Raw genomic sequence first — 18,513 nt, forward strand, 5'->3', positions numbered from 1 at the left:
GGACCCAGCTTTCCAGCAGAGCCTGTACCGCACAATACATTGTCCTGATAAGATTGGGTCACTAGTCACAAAATATTTCCAGCACTTCCTATAAAAACTTTTGACATTCCGGACATCATACATCAATGGTGAGGTCTTTGTTATGGGCTGCAGGTAAATGTATATGCCTATTTATTTTCTTTCACTGTTTTTGTACTTGTCAGCTAGTGTGGATTAGTCTACAAAAGCCTCTGTCACATCCGTGGGTGTGGGGGTGAGATAACTAATCTGTGGGTACGGCATAAACATAGAAACATGGCTAACATTGGTACAATAGGGAGTCATATAGGATGACCTAGGACACACAACTCTAAATAGATAAAATAAAATTAGAATATTAAAACCCATTCTATACTAGTGTTTACAGACAGCTGGATGGGAAATTCAAGTGTGAACTATGGTGACAAATGGATATTTGTGAAGAAATAATTGGGAATGCTATAATATAGAAGTCATACATTGTGTCTGCATTAAAATACCTATTCTCCTACTGAAATTCCTAACATTTACAGCACTGAAGGCCTGGGCCATTAGGGACGTGGCTGTCCGCATCCAGGCACAGTAGTGACAGGACTCACTATTGAGACCACTATACAGCCCTTCCTGAAAACCATCCTTTGAAATCATAGTATACAGTATGTGTTTCCTTCCTGTCCTCAGTCTATAGGGGCCAAAATGAGCTTCTAATGGCCACTTAAATAAGGATAGTCTCTTCCTCTATAACATAAGTGGTCTCATTAGCAATACAGCTTGTGCTTGGAAAGTTCACGCCAAATATGCTGCTGGGGAGAAACATTAGCACCTATGCCACAGATTCCCGAACCAGATCTATTATGAAACTAATGAAGCTTAAGCTTCAGGGCCCCTAATCATGAAGGAAACCATTTTCACCTCTTGTTTTTATGTACTGTATGGTTATAGCTTGTTGCCAATAAAACCATGACAACCAGGCTTCTAGTACAGCTTAGCTGCTATTACAGCTTGGATGTGCGTCACTTTTTATCATGGGAGCTGCTGGGAGTTGTAGTCTAGCTCTGTGATTTGTGCTCGGTAAATGGCATGAAACATGTATCCGTTTTAAACTAAGCGGCGTGTGCTGTCAGGTGTTTAGAAAAGAGGGGGTGTTATCAGGTGATTATTGGTGAGGGGAGTGCTGTGACACATTAAAGGGGCCGGAGGCAGTTCTGTAACTAGACATGCCCCACAGACACTTGCCATGTCACCCACCACATCTGCCCGCAGACTCTCTCACCATGAAATCCTGACCTGTCCCCGCAGACACAGGCTGGTGGGAAGGGGCTCACTGTGACCCATTTTCAAGGACTCCACTCCACAACCTGTTCTCTGCAAGGCCCTTTGGACCGATGTTGCCCTATTGTTGCTGGTTGCAAAGGGGTTACTATCACAGTTCAAGCTTCAGGACCCAAAAAATGTAGGTCCGCCACTGCCGCCATTACAGTCCAGGTTTTAACGATATACATGAGTACAGTTGTCTTGCTTAATCTTCCACCACATCCCAGGTATATAAAAGAAGTACGCTATACTAAAGTATTCTGCTACTAACTAATACCTCTTTTATACCGAATGAGGCGGGTCGCACCTGGGAGCCTGACACGATTGCTTCCCGGTTGCGACCAGCCTCAGGCCCATCGCCAGCGCTGTGGTGACATCAGCGGTGACGGCGCATGGAGATCACAAGTGAACGAGAAACGGGTTGGATTGACCCGGCTTCCCATTTACACAGCACAGTGAGCCGGATTGAACCCTGCAAGTTACTCGAGTTGGAATACCCGGTCACGCGGATAAAGGAGGGGGTCCAGATGGGCTGTGGGTGGGGGAGAGGCAGGGTGCCGCAGGTGGTGGAGGGGCAGGTGCGGGGCTGCTGCGGATGAGGGAGGGGTTCCGGAGGTGCTGCGGGTGGGGTAGGGGCGATAGCGGAGGTGCTGCGGGTGGTGTAGGGGTCCTGACACCATTTTATGCCCCACACACAATAATGCCCCTTACAAATGATGGCAGACAGTAAGGCTTCTAATGACTTTTAAATTACCTGCCTGTTGTCAGAGGTCTCCAGCACATTGGCAGGGGTTTCATGCATGTTGCCAGGGGTTTAATGTATGTTGCCAGGGGTTTCATGTGCATTGCCAGGGGTTTAATGTCCATTGCCAGGAGTTGCATGCACGTTGTCAGGGGTTTCATGCGCATTGCCAGGGGTTAAATGTCCGTTCCCAGGGGTTTAATGTGCGTTGCCAGGAGTCTCCTGGGCGCAGCCCCAGTAAAGTATGGGAGGGTGGGTGCAGGCATAATTAATTATACTGCTAGCCTCCACAGCCCCCGCAGTGGATTGAGACGCGCTGGGGGCTGCGGTAGTGCTTCCGTACATTGCAGTGTAAAAACTAAAACCTTAAACTGGCCGCTGCCGAGGAGACAGGCCTAGAGGTCAAATGTGACCTCTAGTGTCGGTCTCCTCCTTGGCGGCGGCCATTTTTGGTGGTTCTTTTAATACAGCAATGTACGGAAGCGCTTCCGCAGCCCCCAGCGCGTCTCAATCCACTGCGGGGGCTGTGGAGGCTAGCATTACTGGGTGGCTGGTTCCGTAGGTGCTCCTCGTTGCCCGTGGGTGCTCAGGCCTGGGAGCACCCATGGACATATTAGCCCAGATCTGTGACTCTGACTCCGAGCAGCGTTGTGACTCTGCCCAGCATTATACACACAGTCAAAGAGTCACAGATCTGGGCTAATATATAGGAGATGGTAAGCATTACTATCCACTCCATGTTCCTACATTCACCTCACATCTGTTATTCAGCCATTATCGAGACAAATCTATTACGTATAAAGCTGCCATGGGTGGGCTACATAGTAGTGATGCTCGGATAATAAACGAATTTGGCCACTTTGATGGCCTTGTTGTGCTAGTTCCACTTTGAGCTGGTCTGATCTGCTATGATTGATTTGTACGATGAACCTTACGCTTGTATTTAAAGTATAGAAAATTGCATTTTGAGCTGAAATAGCCAAATTGTATTGTTTTTGAGTTCAAAAGTATGTTTAAAAATACAATACAATGTTACCAATTTTCATCTTCCTTGAATTTCAGTCAGTTTCTTACTGTATAATGTAAAGTCTGAAAATCTGTTGCAAACATTTTGTGAATCTCTACTGCGCACAGTAGGCACATGTTTGTTGCACCAGGGGGTAAATTTACTAAAAGATCAGACTCCACCCCTTCAAAAGACCCCACCCCTATTAGGGCTGCTTCCATAAATTTCCTGGGCTAGTTTTTGATCCCAATCCACCCCTGTGGACAAGTCATACCACACCTCTGCATGTTTTATAACCATATTACAATATTTGCATATCTCCGAGGGGATCGGTATGAAATACCTATGGGTAAATTTACTAAGATGGGAGTTCTATTTAAGACGGGATGTTGCCCATAGCAACCAATCAGATTCTAATTCTCATTTATCTAGCACCTTCTATAAGATAATACCTGTAATCTGATTGGTTGCTATGGGCAACATCCCATCTTAAATAGAACTCCCATCTTAGTAAATTTACCCCCTACAATCAAAATCCCGAAGGTCGAAATCCCGACAGCAATTGACCGACGGTCAAAATCCCAACATGGACAAAATACCGACATTTACAATACCAACAAGGTCAAAATACTGACATGTAAAACGTCGACAGATCAAAAGGCCGACACAAGTTTTTCATTGTTTTTGTGTGCATGTCGACATAGGTCGACATGGACACCATATACGTGTACCGCTGCGCTCGCCATGCGCTCGGCACACTATTATATTCCCCCTCCAGGTCCACTGGGATGGTAAAGTATGAACAAGTCGGTTTCAATGAAAAAATGTCGGTATTTTAAATGTCGGTATTTTGACCTTGTCTGAATTTTGACCGTCGGTCAATTGCTGTCAGTATTTTGACCTTCGGGATTTTGATTGTATGTAAATTGACTGCATCCCTCTCCGAGTTATGACTGCAGAAGCAATATGGAGGTTAGTATTTATTTATTTATTTATGTCTAAAGTAAGCTGGTGTTTGTCAATAACATTCAAAATCGACATAAAACAAAAAAAAATTGGGCAAAATGGACTACCATGTCCTCCTGATTTTCTATTGGGCAAAACCTACCACATGTAAGAAACTGCTGTGGTTCCTGTCATTTTAGATTGCATACATCTTCGATAGTCGATGGTTTGTGTATACCTCTGATGGTGGGGCGCCTATACAGGACCTATATTGCGGTATGCAGTGCCCCCTGAGCTGTTTAATTCATTGATGGACGTTATGGCGATCGCAGCTGGGATTGTGCACGCTGAGGATTTCGGTAGTTATGCAAAAAAAAAAAATTAGCCCTGAAAAGTACAGAGACGCCCAGCGGAGCCATCGCAAAAGCACAAAAACTGCGTACACATTCCCAGCGCACACGCAGATCCTTCGATAATTGGCAGCTTCAGTAAATCAATGGCCATGCAGCATGCTAGCCTAAACAGAGACGCTGGAACCACACTGTGTGAAAACAGATTCGCAATTGTAGCCAGCAACATGCGCCAGCAACAGGCACGACACGCCTGCGTTTATGCCACAACTCTCCCGTCAACACCCACAAGCAGTGCCTGACTGTCAATCACACTGCATGAAGGTAAACACTGCAAGTAACATCGCTATTAAACTTTGACGCATGCGCAATGTGCCGATAATCGTTTAATTAGAGAAACATTGGCACAGTGTCCGTCATCTCTACTTTTACAGGCATCATAATGAAAGTTTAGACATTAGAATGTGTTTTACAATTGAAATGTTTTACCTGTCACTTACTAGTCTATTGCTTGGACAATTTTGTGTTAAATTTTCGCTTGATTTTACAAATTGACTGTTAGTAAATCTCCAATTTGCACTGAGCTCTATGAGAAAATACCAATGTTTTTTTCCGATGAACACTGTTGACTGCAAGACAATTTTTTGTGACTATTTTGCAAATCAGAGCTGTACTAAAGTCAAAAATCGGCTCGTGGTCAAAACCGATCATTGGACAACTGTTAGTACTTTCTTATAGAACTCAATGCACATCGGAGTACATACAACAAGATCGGACAAAATTAGTAAATATACCCCTAGCTAATACAGGTGATGCGTTGTTACTAGTTACACAACACTCCAATTGTAGATTATAACTTTTATTCATATCGGTCAATTGTGTTTTTATTTCTATTCTTCACAGAGTGCCCTGCTCTATTGTGGGTCCAATTTAACAGCAGCTGCTACGCCTTCATTTATCCAGCATCGAAGCCTTCACTCAACATTGAGAGTGCTCATGACCTCTGCAAAGGTAGTGAAACCAGTAGTGTGTTCTTTCAGTAGAGGATAGAGATGTTATTTTATCACCACAAATTGTGCCAGTGTTTTGTTTTTGTTTTTTTTTATGTTGTTTTTGGTTAGTTTTTTTTTATGTTGTTTTTGGTTAGTTTTTTTTAATGTAGAACAAAAGAGGATCGCATATGGCAACACTCAGACCCAAAACAGCCCTCTGTTTGCAATAATACATGCTGTAGGCTTTTATTTTTACCTGCTTTGCTTATTCACATATCTCCGAATGATGCATTTATGTAACTGTCAGTATGTAGGGAGAAGCAGGCACCACTCTGGGAAAACGCAGCATTGTAATCCCTGTTCAGGTGAGACTCAGGTGTATATTTGCTAAAGTGCGGGTTTATAGAAGTGGAGGTGTTGCACATTTGAAAGTTTGGAGTTTTGGACTCTCTGAGGAGATAGGTATCACTTACACACATGTTAACAGGGGGTGTGGATCATAGGGTCGACCATCATTGGTCGACAGTAAATAGGTTGACTGGGTTTCTAGGTCGACATGAACAAGGTCGACATGAGGGGGGGGTTTGGGTTTTTTTGTGCCGTTTTCTCCGTAGAGTGACCGGGAACCCCAATGAGTGCACCGTGTCCCATGCTCGCCATGCATCGGGCAAGTTTACCGTTCCCAATTGTAGTCCACGTGGATGGTAAAGTATGAAGATGTAAAAAAACATGAAAAATTTGTGAAAAACTCATGTCGACCTAGTACATGTCAACCTAGAGACCATGTCGACATAGAAACCCTGTCGACCAACAGTGGTTGACCTAGACGTTGTCGACCTAGAGACCAGATACCGTTAACAGGAATTTCATTCAGGGTGCTAATAGTGGAAGACTTTTGTCGGGTAATCAGGAAAGGTTAAAAACTATATAATGTTCTCTAACCTTGAGCAGAGGAACTTTGGTACTGATTTTGAGTTGGACAGCTAATGCTGTACACAGTTGACTGATGACACAGTACAGAATCGGACGCAGGATCTGCGGATTTTAGTGGGCATTCTAGTAAGGTAACAGGGCGTGCCTAAGCCAGCATGGGTGTGTCGCTCACACAGGAGGCCATAGTCAGACAGAGAAACTGCACCTGCTATAGAGCTGCTTCAAGTTTTGATGGTTCATTTAAAGCTGCTCCGAGCTGGAAATGCACCATCTCAAGATGCTGCAAGTGGGCGTCTCAGTGTTTATTAAATCAGTCATAGCATTAGCATAAGACGCAGACGCGACCGCGCCAACAGACAAGGCCTCGTCTGAATCAGGCCCACTGTCTGTAATGCCTGGAGCTAGATGCTATTGCTATGTCACCCACCCATCCCATTTCTGTTTGTGTTTATAGGGTCCGTCCTATTATTATTATTACATTTAATTTATAAGGCGCCACATGTGTTTCGCAGCGCCATACAAAGGACAGTACAGGGAGACAAAACTTAGCATTACAGTAAATAAATAACAGAATTAGAGTACAGGTAACATAGAGCACCACACATTCTCAAGACATAATACAGCTAAGATGTAAGTATTGAGGGAGTTATCATCGTACTACTAGGGGCTGGTGGCCATAGATGGAGATGAGCCTATAATTGTATATATACGTCTTTCATTCTCTTTTAAATAATTGTGAATGCTCAAAGCCTAGTAAAGTAAATAACATTGGACTATAAAAAAACGGACTCTATTATCCAGTGTAGTGTCCATCTCATGTAAATGGGAAGGATCACAGAGATATAAAAAGGATCGCACGGGGTGTTATCTAGTGCACCGGGTGTCACTGACCCCATTGTCGTACACCTATTCCTATGCTAATAGGTTAGTGGTATAGAGATCATGGTGCCATGAAATGTTTAGAATAATCCATAGAGAAGTATAATAATGATACTTCTCTATGTAAATATAGATTCTCATAGGTGAAAGCATACATTGACTCTTTAAAGAGTCTTTTCAGAGATTTGTAAGTTTGTGAATTTTATGTCTGTCTAATTGTATGCTCTTAGGCATATATTTCTTGCATAAATACAATTTTAGTGTATCATTACTGTCTGCATGTATTTTATCAATAACAGAGTTATACTATATTATTTTCTCTTCCAAGTGGAAAAAATAATTTCACCTATGACAATCAATATCCTTTTATACTTATCTTTGATTATTCTGTCTCCCCACCCCCCACCCACTTTTTAGCGCCAAGGACTCTATACCACTAATCTATTTGCATCTCACCACAAGGGGGCTTGGGGTTACCCCGAGCACTGTATATGAGCCCAGGCTGCTTTCTTGGTTGCGTCCAGGTTCTTGCACACTTGTCCTTACCCTTATTCCATTGAATAGGCCCTGAACCACAGCGCAGAGGGCATCCCAACTACAGGAGGCATTCATTTTGCTGGCTGTCAGGATCCCAGCTGATACCAACACCGGAATCCCGACAGCCGGTGAAAAACTGGTGGTTGGAATCCCGACTTTTGGCCATAATCCCTGCTCAGGTGATGGGCCAAAAAACCACCCGAGGGGGAATATAACCCTGTGGCGACCAAAGGAAGCCACCGGGGCCTGAATTGTGGTGAGCGCAGCAACTCTGTGAGGGGACATGCTGTGCTTGCCACCAGTATTCCGGCTGTCGGGATCCTGGCATCTGTCTCCTGACCGCCGGCATATCATACTGATTCCACAACTACATCTCTAATAATATATAATATTAAGCTTAATGATGTCGATGTTTCAAGAGAACGGTTTAAAAAATTTACATTTTAAGATTTTTCTGTATCTGGATTGGTAGATGGGTGGACTGCAAGGAGAAAGGGACTCCGCTCTTTCTTTTCCAGGACTCCAAATCATGGAGCACAGTTACAGTAGTCTAAAGCAGGGCTGGCAAAATCGGTCCTCGAGATCTACCAACAGTGCATGTTTTCTAGGCCTCCTGGAGATCTGTAGAATTGTCAGTTAGGAATGAATGCAGCACATCTTAATTAGTAATGACTACACCTGTGCACCAGCTAGGTGGTCTGGAAAATGTGAACTGTTGGTAGATCTCGAGGACTGGTTTGGCCAGCTCTGGTCTAAAGGGTCTATTTACTAAGCCTTGGGTGGAGATAAAGTGGCCGGAGATAAAGTACCAGCCAATCAGCTCCTAACTGTAATTTTTCAAACACAGATTGTTACCTGGCAGTTAGGAGCTGATTGGCTCGTCATTTATCTCCGTCCACTTTATCTCCATTGAGGGCTTGGTAAACAGACCCCTAAGTAGATATGGGATCAGGATTGGGCTTGCTCTTGGCATCGCATTGCTGCTTTTATTATATATATTTATTGTGTATTATATTCTTGTTTCTTAGATATTGGCGGTGACATAATAAGCATCAATACCCAGGAGGAAAACGCGTTCTTGCTGACAATGTTACAAACTAAATGGAAAGGCTCCAAAAAGATTTTGCTGGGCATGTTCTATGATACTGATGGTACGATTATATTCACGCAACAAGCGACCAATATACTTTTATAACATTTGTATCATGTTAGTAATCATTTACTATCTCGTAGATTGCTGTTAGGAATTCTACAAACAAAACTCTTATTTCTGCAAAGATTATATTAACGTCATATAGTTATTGTTCCATCATAAACACGGCAAAAATCTAAACTACATCAAATAAAAGCTCCCTGTATCTTATTGACAGATGACTCTCTCAAATGGTTCGACAAGTCTGCGGTAACTTTCTCAAACTGGAGACAGGGACAGATATTCCAAGGAAACTTAATCACCTGCGTGACCATGGATGCGCTGACTGGTCTGTGGGATATCAACGACTGTGATCACGTTGCAGTATCATCAGTATTGTGTAAAACATTATGTAAGTATATACAGTACTGTGCACAAGTTTTAGGCAGGCGTAGAGAAAATGCTGCAAAGTAAATTGCTTTCAAAAATAGAAGTGTTAATCGTTTATTTTTTTTTTCATTAACAAAATGCAAAGTGAATGAACAGAAGATACATTGAAATCAAATCAATATTAGGTGTGACTACCCCTTGCCTTCAAAACAGCATAAATTCTTCTAGGTACACTTGCACACAGTTTTTGAAGGCACTCGTCAGGGAGGTTGTTCCAAACATCTTGGGGAACTAATCACAGATCTTCTGTGGATATAGGCTTGCTCAAATCCTCCTGTCTCTTCATGTAATCCCAGACAGACTCAATGATGATGAGATCAGGGCTCTGTGGGGGCCATATCATCACTTCCAGGAGTCCTTGCTCTTCTTTACACTGAAGATAGTCTTAATTACATTGACTGTATGTTTGGGGAGGTTGTCCTGCTGCAGAATACATTTGGAGCCTCCCTGATGATAATGGATAATGGATAATGGATAATGGACAATGGATAAGTACCAGTCTGTATATTATTATTATTATCCTTTATTTATATGGCGCCGCAAGGGTTCCGCAGCGCCCAAATACGGAGTACATAAATAATCAAACAGGAAAACAGCAACTTACAATTGATGACAGTATAGGACAAGTACAGGGTAAATAAACATAGTTTTTTTTTAAATTCAATACGTTTTTATTGATTTTCCAGAAAAACATACAAACCATAACATTAAATAAAGAAAAAGAAAAAGAAAAGGTATGCACTATGTGTACACATATAGGAAAAGAAAAAAAGAAAACAAACAACAAAATACATTCCCTCCCGTCCTGCCCCCCCTCCCTGTATACCCGCCCGAACTGAGGCATGCCTTACCCCAAGAAACTGTTCCCCCTTAACAAAGAAAAAACAAACTATACCAACATAAAAGGGCAATGAATAGAGTGACCCAAAGACAAAAGGCATAGGTCCCCCTCCCTCATCTAAGAAAAGCGAGGAGACCCCACCCCGAGCCCTAAACATAAACATCATTGGATTGAAAAAATAAACACTAGCAGAGGCAATGTAGTATTATCCGGGTAACATACTGCGACACGGATAGCAGCAAGAAATACCAGCCTAAACATAGGAATATATCAAACATTAAGGATCAGGAGCAAGCGCCCGCCTGGCCGGGGCCCATCGATCCAGCCACAGGGCAGCGTCCCGAGGCGTAGCAAAGAATTTTGTTTCTCCATCAGCCACCACCCTCAGCCTAGAAGGAAAAAGCATTGCATACTGTAGATTAAGTTCCCTGAGGCGTCTTTTAATCGTAACAAATTGTGCACAGTCCTTTTGCACCTCCAGCGCAAAGTCAGGAAACACGGAAATTTTGGAGCCATTCCACAACAGGGGCCCCTTGGTGCGCGCCAGAAATAGAACAGCGTCCCGATCTCGGTAGTGGAGGAATTTCGCTATGAGTGTGCGCGGTGGCGCACCCGGCGGCAGCGGCCTGAAAGGGATTCTGTGAGCCCGTTCAACCGTGAAGAAAGGTGTAAAGGAGTCAGCCCCAAAAGAACTTTTCAGCCAAGATACAAGGAACTGTTCCGGGGCATTGCCCTCCTCCTTCTCCGGGAGCCCCACAAAGCGGACATTATTCCTCCTCAGCCTGCCCTCCATATCCAGCATCTTGCCTTTTATATCGGATAGCTGACCATCGATGGACGTGACTCGGGAGCTAAGCGGTGAGATCTTATCCTCCAGCGTGGATGTTCGGGTCTCGACTTCCCCGACCCGTTCTCTAACCTTTTGGATATCGTGATGGATTATGGTCAGGTCAGCCTGCACCTGGCCTATCTTGTCTGAGAGACGAGATTCGCTAGCCTCCAGGGCTTCCAACACTTTTTGCAGCACATCATCAGAGGTATCACCAGAGGAGGATGAGTGGCTGGGGGACCCCGGTAGAGGGGTATCCCCACCCCCAGTCGGCGCCGCCGCGCGCCCTCTAGGGGTATGCGAGTATTGTGCAAGCCGGGCCGCAGCAGATTTATGGTGATTCTTCACCATTTCGTAGATATCTAAGAGTAGTGCAGGATCTGTAGCTCAAAGAATAACAAACAGCACAGAGGTTGGATAGCTCTGAATAATAGTAGTGTGTGCACACACTGGAAGCAGCAGGATACAGTCACAGCACCACAGATAGCTATATATGGCAGTCCAGTGCAGTTCCACAGGAGCGTATAGGAGGGACCAAGGAAGAAGGAGCACGACCCCTATTTCATGCAGGCCTCTCTGGTAGCCCCAGGCCATATAACACCCAGGCAGCACAGGGGAGGAGAGGGGGGGGTCGCAGGTGCCCCAGCACACAGCAGCGCTGGGGGAAGCGAGGAGAGTGGTGTGCAGGGTCAAGCAGGCCTACACTGTATTCCCCCAGGAGAGGGGGGGCCGCGGGTGTCACAGCGCACAGCAGCGGTGGGCAGACACAGGAGGACGATCTGCAGGCTCCGGCAGGCTCACCCAGCAGTTCCCCGTGCGAGCGGCTCCCGCACAGCGCACACTGTGAGGCCGCGCCAGAGAGCCGGGACCGGAAGTCACGGCGCCATCTTAGGTGAGGAGAAAGGCCAGGGGAGAGAAGCTTCAGCGTCCGGATTCTCCTCAGTCTGCACTCGTCCGGCGGCCCGCAAAGACTCCACAGCTGCCTGGATCCTTCCCCCACCAGTTGCGGTAAATTGGGCTCGGGGGGACCCCTCAGGATATTTAGAACGGATATATGGGAGTGGAGAGCACTCACGCCGAGCTGCTACTCCATGTCCCGCTAGGCCACGCCCCCGGTAAATAAACATAGTTACAGCAGCATATATCTCAGCATTGAAGCAACAAAGAAATGGGCAACGTTACGGACCGTAGACACAGTGGTCGGACAGATTACTGTGGACAAGTCATACCACACCCCTGCTTGTTTCATGCCCATATTATAATATTTGCATATCTCCAAGTTATGACTGCAGAAGCAATATGGAGATTAGTTATAGTTAACTAATATTTTCTTATTTCAGATACCCCAGGGACAACGAGGAAAACTGGTAAGATTACACATTTGCTTTCAAATATTTGTCATTTACACATTTATTTATTTAGTTATTTATTTATTTTTAATCTCGTAGTAGAAAAGTTGACCGGAAATAAATATTTTCATAGAATTGTATAGAAGAATACAAACATACATAGTACTATAATAATGACATGGAAGTACAATAAAGGCTTTTCATACTATTCATTTGGTAATTATTATAATTTTGATCAACAATACAACATGGTGCATAGTAAAAGAAAATGGGGGAGGGTAAGGAAGGAGGTGCATGGAGGAAACGGGCAACATCCGATACACTCCAGAACCAAGAAGAAGCAACGTTCACATCCCCATGTAGCTGTCTATAAAAAGAATAGCAGGGATCCCATAAGGCAGGGATCGGGAACCTTTGGCCCTCCAGCTGTTGTTGAACTACACATCCCAGCATGCCCTGCAACAGTTTTAGCATGGCCAAATAGTAAAACTGTAGCAAGGCATGCTGGTATGTGTAGTTCAACAACAGCTAGAGGGCTGAAGGTTCCCCATCCCTGCCATTAGGGAAGGTGCTAGGGTGTTCGGCGCCTCCCTGCAAACTATAAATTTGCGCCCTCCCATATTCCTTTGGCGCGCGGAGGGAAAAGGGTTGTGGTCTCACAAGTAATGGCATGGCCACACAATAGTACCCCCATTTAAAATTACGCCACAAAGTAGCACAATCTTATTAATCGTATACGTAATGCCCCACCCGTAGTAGCAGCGTCCTTATATGAATGCACCCCAGTAGTAGTAGCTTCCTTATACATAATGTCCTCCCAGTAGTAGTAGCATCCTTATACATAATGTACCCACAGTAGTAGTAGCGTCCTTATACGTAGTGCACCCCCAGTAGTAGTCGCGTCCTTATATGTAATGCCTCCCAAGTAGTAGTAGCGTCCTTATACGTAGTGCACCCCCAGTAGTAGTAGCATCCTTATATGTAATGCCTCCCAAGTAGTAGTAGCATCCTTATACGTAATTCCCCCTAGTAGTAGTAGCGTTCTTATACATAATGCCCCCCCAGTAGTAGCATCCTTATACATAATGCCCTCCCCCCAGTAGTAGTAGCATTGTTATACGTAATGCCCCCGCAGTAATAGTAGCGTCCTTATACGTAATGCCCCCGCAGTAATAGTATCGTCCTTATACATAATGCCCCCAAGTAGTAGTATCTAGTGATGAGCGAGGTTCGGTTTTACTCGGTTTTACTCGGTTCTCAAAACGGCATCTTATTGGCTATCCAAAACACGTGACATCCGTGAGCCAATAAGATGCCGTTTTGAGAACCGAGTAAAACCGAGTAAAACCGAGTAAAACCGAACCCGCTCATACTAGTATCGTCCTTAAACGTAATGCTCACCCCAGTAGTAGCGTCCTTATAAGTAGTGCACACCCAGTAGTAGAAGCGTCCTTATACGTAATTCCCCCCTAGCAGTAGTAGCGTCATTATACGTAATACGCCCCCAGTAGTAGTACTGTCCTTACGGGCAGTACGGATGGTGTAATGGTTAGCATTACTGCCTCACAGCACTGAGGTCATGGGTTCGATTCCCACCATGGCCCTAACTGTGTGGAGCTTGTATATTCTCCCCGTACTTGCGTGGGTTTCCTCCGGGTACTCCGGTTTCCTCCAACAATCCAAAAATATACTGGTAGGTTAATTGGCTCCCAACAAAATTAACCCTAGTGTGAATGTGTGTACATGCGATAGTGAGTATAGATTGTAAACTCTACTGGGGCAGGGACTGATGTGAATGAGCAAATATTCTCTGTAAAGCGCTGCGGAATATGTGTGCGCTATATAAATAACTGGTAATAAATAAATAAATAAATATACATAATGCCCCCCCAGTAGTAGCATCCTTATACGTAATGCCCTCCCCCCAGTAGTAGTAGCATTGTTATATGTAATGCCCCCCCCCAGTAATAGTAGCGTCCTTATACATAATGCCCCCGCAGTAATAGTAGCGTCCTTATACATAATGCCCCCAAGTAGTAGTATCGTCCTTATACGTAATGCGCCCCCCAGTAGTAGCGTCCTTATACGTAGTGCACCCCCAGTAGTAGAAGCGTCCTTATACGTAATTCCCCCCTAGCAGTAGTAGCGTCCTTATACGTAATACGCCCCCAGTATTAGTACCGTCCTTATACATAATGCCCCCCCCAGTAGTAGCATCCTTATTCGTAATGCCCTCCTCCCAGTGTAGTAGTAGCATTGTTATACATAATGCCCCCCCAGTAATAGTAGCGTCCTTATACATAATGCCCCCAAGTAGTAGTATTGCCCTTATACGTAATGCTCCCCCCAGTAGTAGTAGCATCCTTATACGTAGTGCACACCCAATAGTAGAAGCGTCCTTATACGTAAGGTAATTCCCCCCTAGCAGTAGTAGCATCCTTATACGTAATGCGCCCCCAGTAGTAGCATCCTTATACGTAATGCCCCCCCAGTAATAGTAGCGTCCTTGTAGATAATGCCCCCAAGTAGTAGTATAGTCCTTATATGTAATGCCCCCCCCAGTAGTAGTAGCGTCCTTACACATAATGGCCCCCCCAGTAGTAGCGTTGTTACACGTAATCCCCCCCGTAGTAGTAGCGTCCTTATACGTAATGCCCCCCCCCCAGTAATAGTAGCGTCCTTATACATAATGCCCCCAAGTAGTAGTATCGTCCTTATACATAATGCCCCCCCAGTAGTAGTAGCGTCCTTACACGTAATGGCCCCAGAGTAGTAGCGTCGTTACACGTAATGCCCCCCCTGTAGTAGTAGCGTCCTTATACGTAATGCCCCCCACCCCACTCAGTAGTACTAGCGTCCTTACATGTAATCCCCCCCAGTAGAACACACACACACACCTCTGTCACCATCCACTTACCTAAGCCAGTCTCCCTCTGTACAGCAGCCTGGTCCGTGTAGCTCCGCCCCCTACTGTCCCATTTAGCCCCCCCTTCCGCCCCATGTAGCTCCGCCCCCTTATGTCCCGTACATACACATCACTGTCACAAAGGTGAAGGGAGGGGAGGGAGGAGGCTTTTCATGCTGCATGCGACGCTGCCAGTGCCTGTCATACAGTGACAGGCACAGCAGCTGGCAGCAGCAGCAGGGAGGACAGGACGGCGCAGCAGGGAAGGGATGCAGAGCAGGGGAAGCGCCTATCCGTCCCAGCACCTCCCTGCACTGCATCCGTTAGCTGAGCGGGTAGCGCCGGGCCTGGATCCCAGGTTGTATAAAATTGTATTGTTAAGGAGAGCAGTGATATATTTCATTGAAGCTGTTGATTAGAGTTTGCATAGGGGGATCATTTGTTTGCTTCAAGTATACAGCAATCAAAAGTGTAGCCGCAGTATAGATATGGCCACAGAGGTTTATTTTGTGGTTTAGAAAGGGTTCTCAGGGGGTTTACAGCGTAAAGGCCCCATCCACTAGTGCAGGGGTGGCCAACCAGGCAGAGACAAAGAGCCAAAAAATCTTGTTAGGTACGTCAAAGAGCCGACATCAAGCCGAAGGCGCGTGTGCAAAAATGGGGTGTGGCTTTATGCCAGCTAGGACACACTGCCGGTATAAAATACATTGAAAAGGCTAGATTCAGCAAAAGATACATTTTAAAGCCAGATCCAACATAAAATACATTGAAATAGTCACTTTCACATAAAATAATTGAAAAAGCCAAATCCATATAAAGGTGCCATCTGACCCCTGGGCCAGTGCAATATAAGTGTTCCAGTGACACTTGACTGCAGATTCCCTGTAAAAAAAAATGGGGCCGCTTGCTTGAGTCTGCCCCCCAGGCTAAAAGTTTCCAAGCCCGTGATTGCACCAGCCCCTTATGTGCCAGTGGATGTCTCACCTATAGTATTTGGCTCCCTCAGTTTTCAGTCCCTGTAGTGTTGCTGTGTGTCTGGCTGGAGTGCAGCGGTTTCTGTATCTGTTGTGGTCATGTGACTTTGAGTGTTGGGAGCCACATTTGAGTAAAAAAAGAGCCTCATGTGGCTCAAGAGCCACAGGTTGGCCACCGCTGCACTAGTGCGATACGGCCTGTTTTTATGCGATTGAGACGACTTGCTGAGACGGATTGCATGAAAAGTGTCACATGTCTCCCATCGCAATTGCAGATCACACGGGCTGCCCGTTATATTTATCTCAATCACACAGAAATAGGTTTAATAACATTAGATCGCATGAGATAAATCACATGTAAAAAATACTAGTAGCAAATCGCAATTGCAGGGCTCCCGGGAAGCTGCCGGCCAGATTACAGGAAAAATGGATGCAAGTCATTGCTGCGATAAAACTCCATAGTGGATGGGGTCCTTAAAGGGTCCTTAGGGGGAGAGAAACCAATCACCTTACCCACCAAAGGAAATACCTCATCCCAATATTTAGAAATCAGGTGGTAGTCCCACCATATATGCAAATAAGTACCAATATGTCCACATTGTCTCCAACATTGGTCTGAAGACCCTGGAATAATATGATGTAACTTCTCAGGAACCATGTACCAACGTGAATATACTTTGTAGGAATTTTCCTTTATATTGAGGATTTAGCCACCCATTGCCTAATGTCCACCCACTCAGTGTCCTCCTGAATACATGTTGGTTTTTATGCTTAGTTGACAGACCTGTTAATGTCCTTTTGTGTATTATACAATCTGGCTGGGAAAGTCCCCTCAGTAGTGTAGTAATAGCATACCTCCCAATTTTCATGTTGTGAGATCCGGGACTCCCGCACGCGCTCCCGAAAAGGGGGCATAACTTGGGGAAACGAGCGTGGTTTTGCGGTATAGCCACTATTCCAAGCCACGCCTCCTGTGTCCATCACTGTAGAGGCATGCCCAGCACTCTGTGTGCTGCTGGCATGCTCCCAGTCCCTCTGTCTCCGATGAATAGATGCTGTTCGCATGCGCAGAGCTTTACCGCTGCTCTGCTAATGCAGAGCAGAGTGACAGGAGCCTCCCAACTGGATCCAGGGTATGGTAAAACCATGTGGTAACACATAGCTGGATGAAATGAAATCTGTTGCATCATAGAATTGAAGAAAAAAAACAAAAACCCAGCTTGCCCCATCAATATTGTTTCATTACGTAGTACTACATGTTAATGAGTAGTTGTAGGTTTATGAATCTTATTGTGTTTGTTAAATGAGAAACTTTTGAAAAGTGGAGCTATGGGATCAGTGGTGGAACTTGCAAGTGGTGGGCACAGGTGCAAAAATATGTACTGGCCCCCCTCCTCTGCCCCACAGGGAGAGGCAGTGGGTGATGGAGAGGCAGGTGGTGACTAGGGAGTCAGTGGGTGACAGGTAGAGGTGGCTGGGAGAGGGAGTGGGTGATAGGTGGCTATTGAGGAGTCAGTGGGTGATAGAGAGGCAGTGGATGTCAAGGAAGAGGCAGTCAGTGATTGGGCTGTCCATAGGTGGCAGGGAGAGGCAGTGGGTGGTAAGTGCAGGTTTGAAACCAGTCTGTTAGTTGACACAGACATAACGTACAAGTCACATCATACAGTAGATGTTTACAATAAAGAGTGCCAGCACACCTGTTGATTAAGTACACTCTTTTGGGGACCAACTGAAGCACATATTTGTTTAAGATGACACAGAAGGTCCTACACTCCACACCTTGGGGATAGTCGCCCTCAAACTCTACCCTGTCTTAGGCAACTCTCTGGACCTCCCAGCATCAAGTCTGTCTTCATACACAGTAATCCAAGGGTCTATTGCCAACTTCACTAGATATATGCCATCATGCAAGTTAGATGTATCAGCACTCATGCCTATAAATGTAATCCGGGTCTCTGTAACTTTTGAATGTCACTCACTAGTGACAGGTAAAGGGTGGCAGAGGGAGGCAGTGGGTGGTAAGTGCAAGTTTGAAACTAGTCTGTTAGCTGATAGACATAAAGTGGGTGACGGAGTGGTAGAAGGTAATAGGGAGAGGCAGTGGGGTGATTGGGGGGCAATGGGTGACGGGAAGAGGCAGGGGTAGGCAGAGGGTGGTAGGTGGTGATTGGGAAGTCAGTGGGTGACAGGGAACTGTAGAGGGTGACAGGGAGAGGCAGTGGGTGATAGGGGAGGTGGAGGGGTTACGGATCAAAGGGTCAACGATCAGAAGGTCGACACTAAATGGTCAACATGCACAAGGTTGACATGGTCAAAA

The 18,513-nt window shown here is 45.3% G+C and overlaps 1 protein-coding gene across 3 annotated transcripts in view; it reads left to right on the forward strand.

The window, feature by feature from the left end:
• Positions 1 to 18,513, forward strand: part of CD302 (CD302 molecule) — a 66,833-nt gene that overhangs the window by 3,245 nt on the left and 45,075 nt on the right. For all 3 annotated transcript variants that reach the window (XM_063933666.1, XM_063933665.1, XM_063933667.1), the window contains exons 2-5: positions 5,279 to 5,386; positions 8,745 to 8,867; positions 9,087 to 9,260; positions 12,309 to 12,335. In XM_063933666.1, coding sequence (XP_063789736.1) covers positions 5,279 to 5,386; positions 8,745 to 8,867; positions 9,087 to 9,260; positions 12,309 to 12,335 — 432 coding nt within the window. The remainder of the gene's footprint in view (positions 1 to 5,278; positions 5,387 to 8,744; positions 8,868 to 9,086; positions 9,261 to 12,308; positions 12,336 to 18,513) is intronic.

Source organism: Pseudophryne corroboree, chromosome 7 (genome assembly GCF_028390025.1).
Source record: "Pseudophryne corroboree isolate aPseCor3 chromosome 7, aPseCor3.hap2, whole genome shotgun sequence".
NCBI lineage: Eukaryota > Metazoa > Chordata > Amphibia > Anura > Myobatrachidae > Pseudophryne > Pseudophryne corroboree.